The 7,900-nt window shown below is 43.3% G+C and overlaps 1 protein-coding gene across 1 annotated transcript in view; it reads left to right on the top strand.

Moving 5' to 3' along the window:
• The window catches only part of LOC106819015 (alcohol dehydrogenase class-3-like), a 55,176-nt gene that overhangs the window by 27,907 nt on the left and 19,369 nt on the right, over positions 1-7,900 (top strand). Inside the window, exon 8 of the mRNA XM_014823678.1 lies at positions 7,076-7,205. Coding sequence (XP_014679164.1) covers positions 7,076-7,205 — 130 coding nt within the window. The remainder of the gene's footprint in view (positions 1-7,075; positions 7,206-7,900) is intronic.

Below are 7,900 nucleotides of genomic sequence, written 5' to 3'. Positions count from 1 at the left end.
AGAGCCTGCGCTCCGTCGTCATCTACTGGGTGACGCACCGCCGGTGACGCGCCGTCGGTGACGAGCCGGTGACGTCATCTACTAGGTGACGGTGGATGAGTTTGTCACGCACACGCTCAAGCTAGACGACATCAACGACGGATTCGCGCTGATGAAGGACGGCAAGAGCCTGCGCTCCATCGTCATCTACTAGGTGACGCGCCGCCGGTGACGAGCCGGTGACGTCATCTACAAGGTGACGGTGGATGAGTTTATCACGCACACGCTCAAGCTAGACGACATCAACGACGGATTCGCGCTGATGAAGGACGGCAAGAGCCTGCGCTCCGTCGTCATCTACTAGGTGACGCGCCGCCGGTGACGCGCCGTCGGTGACGCGCCGCCGGTGACGTCATCTACTAGTTGACGCGCCGCCGGTGACGCGCCGGTGACGTCATCTACAAGGTCAAGGTGGATGAGTTTGTCACGCACACGCTCAAGCTAGATGACATTAACGACAGATTCGCGCTGATGAAGGACGGCAAGAGCCTGCGCTCCGTCGTCATCTACTAGGTGACGCGCCACCGGTGACGCGCCGTGTGACGCGCCAGTGACGTCATCTACTAGTTGACGCGCCGGTGTCGTCATCTACTAGGTGACGCGCCGTGTGACGCATGGTTGTTGTCACATTCTCGGGGTGGTGATCGTCGTGCATTATCACGAGTGACACGTTACGCCAGTGACGCATGGTCGTTGTCACGCTCTCAGTGGGTGACACTTGTCACTCGTCATGCAGGTGACATGTTTGTTGTAACATTCTGGGGTTGACAGTTGTTCATTGTCACATGTCACACTGATGACACGTGGTCATTTTCTACATGTGTGACATGTCCATTGTCACCTAGGTGACTAATATGTCCATTGTCACCTTCTAGGTGTGTGACATGTTTGTTGTCACTTTCTAGGTGTGTGACATGTCCATTGTCACCTTCTATGTGTGTGACATGTCTATTGTCACCTTCTAGGCGACTAATATGTCCATTATCACCTTCTAGGTGTGTGACATGTTAGTTGTCTCCTTCTAGGTGTGTGACATGTCTATTGTTACCTTCTAGGCGACTAATATGTTAGTCGTCACCTTCTAGGTGTGTGACATGTCCATTGCCACCTTCTAGGTGTGTGACATGTTAGTTGTCACCTCCTAGGTTGTGTGACATGTTAGTTGTCACCTGATTGACGAGTGACGAGTCCGTTGTCACCAGGTGCGATGCCCAGCTTTAGACATATCAGGACCTTGTTGGTGATATTAGCTCGTTGGGCTTAGGTGGGATGACGCTCTATTAAAAACAGTAGCAAAAAAGTAGTAAAACAATTTCTCTTATCTCGGATTAGAACAAGTTATGCGTAATCAAGGAACGAATAATGGTACTGAATAAAGTAAATGCGTAAAAAAACTAGGTGCGATATAGTTGACGTATTCTCATGCATTCTGATGGTGTTTTTAGCTCACCTTGACATCGACAAGATGAGCCATTGCCATGGGTCGTCGTCCGTCGTACGTCCGTCTTTCAGTCAACATTTGGCTACGGTCAATACTTTAATACTTTAATGCTGGATCGGATGAGTAAGCTTAGCTTTTTTTGACCCCTCTATATGATATAAAGCATAGCAGTGTCTCAGGTGGTCTTTTGACCCCTCAAGATGTATAAGAAATGCTGTTACTTGTACATGTGTTTTTGGTGGTGCGCACATAAGAAGAAAAATAGGACTACACTAACAGGAGGTGTCAAACTTATACTAATGCCACTAGTTGCTGTTGAGCCGAGATTTGAAGATATTTAGACTCTCTGATTTGACCACTACACTTGGAAGATTGTTCCACTGGTCTACGACCCTAAATGAAAAACTGTTTTGTCTGATTGTTGAATTACATCTTTTCTTAAATAGTTTTAGATCATGACCACGTGTGTTATTCCCACTTCGAACAAAGAATACCCTCTTATCCATGCATGTCTTCTAGGCCACATAAAATTTTAAAGACCTGTATCATGTCGTACCGATCTCTTCTGTACTCTAATGATAGTAAACCGAGCTTTATAAGCATCCCCTTGTACGACAAGTGTTTTATGTCACATACTAATTTTGATGCCCTTCTCTGTACCTTCTCCAGCAGACGAATGACCTTCTTCAGGTACGGTGACCATACTGGCGTTTCATACTCCATTAACGGACGGACTAGTGATTTGTACAAGGAAAGAAACATATCCTTGTCCATATGGTCAAATGAGTGCTTTATCAAGCCTACCATTCTGTTTGCCTTTGCCTCACATTTCCTCACTTGTTTCTCAAATTTCAAGCTGCTATCAAACGTTACCCCCAGATCACATTCTTCAACATCCTGTTTCACAATGGTGTTTCCCATATTCTTCTTCATAGTGTAGCAATACATTGGATTGTTCTTTCCAATATGCATAACTTTGCACTTTCCCATGTTAAAACGCAGCTGCCACTTATCTGACCAGTCACACAGTTTGTCTAAATCCTCTTGTATTTGCTCACACTGTTTTTCGTCATAAACGGCATCGAACAGTTTCGTGTCATCTGCAATTATTTTAACATAACTGTTTACAACTTCTGGCAGGTCATTTATGCATATGAGAAATAGCACTGGACCTAGCACACTACCCTGGGGTACCCCGCTTACTACGTTTCTCCATTCTGATTGCGCTGAATTATATGAGACGCGCTGTTGTCTATAGCTGGTATTGACCTTTGAATCAACCGATCCTAGAAAGTCCATGATCCACAACCACAGTTTGCCGTCTATACCGTAGGACCTAAGCTTGGCTCCTAATCTCTTGTGAGGCACAGTGTCGAAAGCTTTGTTAAAATCTAGGTATATATCAGGCTATCTTCGTGGCCTAAAGCCATACTGTTGTTGTGAAAAAAGGTTGTTGATGTTCATATATTCCATAATGTGGTCTCTCACAATAGATTCACACAGTTTACAAATCACTGAAGTCAGGCTCACCGGGCGGTAGCTTCCGGGCTGCTTTTTATCGCCCTTTTTGAAGATAGGTGATACATGAGCAACTTTCCATTCTTGGGGAAAGGTACCTCTTAGTAATGTCTGCTCAAAGATCATAGTTAGTGGAGTAGTGACATTTTCCCTACATTCAAAAAGGATTTAATAGTCAACGATAACTAAGGAACCGTTTGACCCACATGTTTGAAATTGGGTATAGTTGTTACTGCTATGCTCCCATATTGAACGTCCTATTTTCGAGCACGCCAGTCGACGTACTTTCGAGCCACGGAAATTTTTTGGCAAAAATGGGAATTGCCATTAGTCAGTTCAGGTTCAACGGATTTTGCTCATTTTTGGTATGTGAATGAATAAGGGCCAGGGGTTTTGATATATATAAAAAATTATGCAAATTAGGTAAGTTTTGGCAATTACATAGCATATTATGTTATAGACACGCAGATAACAGTCTGTGGTGTCACAATCGTCTGGTTCGTTTTACAAGATTTCATTGACAATATCTTTAATGCAAAATTGGTATTTCCTCTCCAACCTGCCGATAAAACGTCTATATTAGAGTAAAGTTTTACAAAACATGTCGTGTTAATATACTGTATACTGCATTAGAAGCAAGAAGAAGAAAAAAGTTAATATACTGCATACAGATACTGCATTAATATACTGCATACTGCATTACAAGCTAGAAGAACAAAGAACCAAGTTGGAAACTCTGTGTTTATACCCGGATCTGATATCGTGCTATATTGACGGGGTTAGTTTATTGACCTATGTATTTAGTTTAGTTCATTAATCTATGTTTCATTATTGTACAATATAAGTGAGAGTCTTTACCAGCATATTCCGTTTGTGATTTCTATTGTGCACTCACTAGACAATTGGCAGCCCGGATTTCGCGCGAAGCGCGAAAAACGCCGTGTAGCGGCACTCTAACACAACTTCGCTGCATTGTTTCCAACACCTTACCCAGGTCCATTTGGGTATACACCAAAGCCGTATAATTGGTCATTTCAGTAGTTGTGGCGATTCCACAAACCTTTTCACTACGCACGTAGCTAGACATTTCCTAGAAATGGTCGTAATTGTTGGTTTGCTGCTCGGCGCATTTTGTTTTCTAGAAAAGCGAGTTTCAATTTTTTCCGTTTCACGCCCTTACATTATTCTTGTACATATGGCGTGCGATAGATGGCGCAACGAGGCAATGTTCATAGTATTTTCACCTCGTTTTTCTGCACACGGCTTGGCTGGCTAAGCTAGACTGGTACCCGGTGGACAGTTTCAGACGCTACACTAACTATGTTCAGTGTAACCAAGGATACTTGCGGGAGTGAAGGTGGCTACCAGTCTAGTGCCCTGCAATCGTCACTTTCGCTTGAACTTTTCCGTATCCATCTTAAGACACCGGATGTTGTCATCTTTCCCATGATCACGTCATAGTTACACCATATATATATATAGCACAACACAGTGCATTTCTCGATATTCCGATCTGCATATACTTGCCGAGATTTCATCCATCCATATATGATGCCAACGTATTGTAGTGCATACAACTGTAACGTTGTTAGATCTAAGGAGTCAAAAGCAGCAACGATTACTTTTCATCGGTGAGATAACATTTCATAAACATAACATTTCCTAAACATAATTATTATAGTTATTCGACAATGTTGTTCTTGGTAGTCGCTCATACGATACGATGATCTTCATTACTGTCGTGTCCGTCCTGGACATGATCGCTATCCCTTAACCTAACTGTGTACTATATAAAATTGCCATGTATTTGTCCATGTCAAAAAACAAAACAACGTTCATACCGCACACATGTGTAAGCGTTGTAACATATCTTAGCGCAAATAATACTATAGTGTACAATGATATCATAACAAAGTCACTGAAATGGACCAGTGCGGTCGCATTTCACACGAAACTGCACAAAATCTCCCTTCTTTCCCTGTTTTCATATGAATATATTATTGTCAAGAGCAACGAGTTGCATACTATTTCTATCTGTAAGGCTGATATAACACTCATCTACACTAAATGTAAATATCAATGTCCAGTAGTTTCACAGTGACACAGTACAAAGCAGTGCATGATAAGCAGTACAAGGCTGAGATAACACTCATGCAGAGTAAATGTGTCCGTTTCGTTACCTTTCCTGCAAAGGAAATTTGCTAAATGAAAAACTCAATCTGCGGTCATTTTTACTAAACATTGAAATGTAGTCCGAAATTGTATACTTAAAGGCATAATAGGCCCATTGATTATGCAAAGTTGACGAATGCTACAGTAACTGGCACCTTCTTTGGTTAATTAGTACATTATTACCTTATAGCCAAACTCGTATTAGTTTGTCCAATATCACTGCTAATTACTAAGAAATGTCTAATTGAAATCTGGTAATCTGGCGCCAACGCTAAATTGGTTGCCAAGCAAAATAGTCTTGAATTCGGTTACGTCACGTGACATGTTGCTACGGGTGTTCAGCAGAGAATTGTTTGTCCCGGGATGCTTATAACGACTAATGAGCTAGTACAATGTATCTCTGGGTGTATTCTCGGTATTCAGGCACAAGTAAATAACCGTGGGTGCTAATCAACGGGTACCCACTGTCACATGTCTTCAATTTCGGACACACGTGTATTCGTTTGACCAATAAACGTAAATACGCGTAGTGCCGTCTGCTTTCCATGTTAGTCTGTGGCCGTGGTTAGTCCGCGATCCCCCCATAGTGTTGGCCCCCCTGTGGCCGTGGTTAGTCCGCGATCCCCCCATAGTGTTGGCCCCCAACACAGCCTACTTCATTATCACGAGCGTCCGTGATTCGTACGTGGATTCCACGTTCATTACAATCACAGCTACTGTTACGTATACAGTTACGGTACTGTACTATCGCTAGCATTGCGTACGGCCGAGCATGCGTGCGAAAATGTCCGGTGCACTATAAATCTCTATGACACCCATTTCGCCGTATGCGGTTTTGAAACTGTAAAGAAGTCAGTAAACTGATACATGTATGAACGCACGCAGTCACACACCCACGCACGTACGTACGCAGGCACGCCCGCACACACGTTTGTATGAGTGCATGTATCTGTTTGTATGTGTGTGTGCGTGGCTGAGTGCGTGCGTCAGTGTGTTTCAAATAATATAAACCCACAAATAAAACAAAAATAACATAAAACATAAAACATATAATATAATACCTGTCATATTGTGTATGACATGGATGACCGCAAAATGAAAAGCTTCGCTCTCACCCCCCCCCTCTCTACCATCCCCCATCTAAGTCGCCAGTTCCTCTCACGTCCCAAATGCCTGCCCTCTGTGTGCCCCGGTAAAATTCACGACTGTTCGCTGGCAGCTATGGATCCGTGCGCCGACCTATGCATTGGGCGCACGGATCCATAGCTGCCAGCGCTGCATACTTTCGTACGACGTTCCCGCGGCCGCGTGCGCCTTCCCGCAGAACTGCGCGCAAGATCCCCGCTCAGCAGTTACGATCAGCACATCCTGTCAGGAAGACTTCTCTGGTATCCCGTCTCATCTGGATGCTGCTGGTTGTTAGTCGAATTGTCAACTTTTCAGATATACCAATTGGATTCTCAATACTTAATACGCAGTTATTTCAAATACTAATGAGAGTTTTTATGTATTATATTGATGTAACGCGAATCCCAATGATAAGAGAGACACGTGGCAGATGTCACCAATTGTGTATTTAAAGGGCGAGATGAGGCTTCCAAAACCAGAGAGGCATATTCATAATAACTTGGCGCAATTGCATAACAATGTTGTAGGATACACCCAGAAGCTTTCACTACACAGATTCATAGAATCCTTCGAACTGCTTTTGTCCGAATATTGTTTACCTCTTCATATTTTGTTTCTCTGTTACGACTCTATCCTTAGAATTAAGTAAATATATGTGGGGAAAAATTGGCTCTAAAAGTTCCTACGCGTTTTTTTCCCGATCAACGCCGGTTATACTCGGCTAGTATAAATTTTTTTTTTATGTGTAATTATATTAATTATTTATTTTTTTCATAGAGGGCAGCACTGGAGTCTTGCCACAAGGGATGGGGAGAGTCGGTTATCATCGGTCTCTCTCCTACCGACATATCCACGCATCCATCCCAACTCATCACTGGTAGAGTGTGGAAGGGCACAGCGTTTGGAGGTGGGTGCACGCGATATTGGATAGTTATTTATTCACTCCTTCGTAGAAATGTTAAGCCCGGCGCACACGTGAGTAATTTTACTCAAGTAAAATGATGCATGCGTCAAAATACTCACGTGTGCGGCGGATTTTCGTTGAGTATTTTGACGCATGCATCATTTTACTTGAGTAAAATTACTCACGTGCGCGCCGGGCTTTATCGATACAGTTATGCCTGATATACAGTTATACCTGATTATAAACATCTGCATTAATCGGCAATCTGTCTCCCTCTCTTTTTCTCTCACTCTTTCTCTCTCTCTCTCTCTTTCTCTCTCTCTCTCTCTCTCTTTCTCTTTCTCTCTCTTTCTTTCTCTTTCTCTTTCTTTCTTCCTCTCCCTCTCCCTCCCTCTCTCTCTCTTCTCTCTCTCTCTCTTTCTTTTTCTCTCTCTTTCTTTCTCTTTCTCTTTCTTTCTTCCTCTCCCTCTCCCTCTCCCTCCCTCTCTCTCTCTTCTCTCTCTCTCTCTTTCTTTTTCTCTCTCTTTCTTTCTCTTTCTCTTTCTTTCTTCCTCTCCCTCTCCCTCTCCCTCCCTCTCTCTCTCTTCTCTCTCTCTCTCTTTCTTTTTCTCTCTCTTTCTTTCTCTTTCTCTTTCTTTCTTCCTCTCCCTCTCCCTCTCCCTCCCTCTCTCTCTCTTCTCTCTCTCTCTCTTTCTTTT

Source organism: Priapulus caudatus, unplaced genomic scaffold (assembly GCF_000485595.1).
Source record: "Priapulus caudatus unplaced genomic scaffold, Priapulus_caudatus-5.0.1 Scaffold38, whole genome shotgun sequence".
NCBI lineage: Eukaryota > Metazoa > Priapulida > Priapulimorpha > Priapulimorphida > Priapulidae > Priapulus > Priapulus caudatus.
The sequence above is the reverse complement of the archived record's forward strand: the minus strand, read 5'-3'. Positions and strand labels throughout refer to the sequence as shown.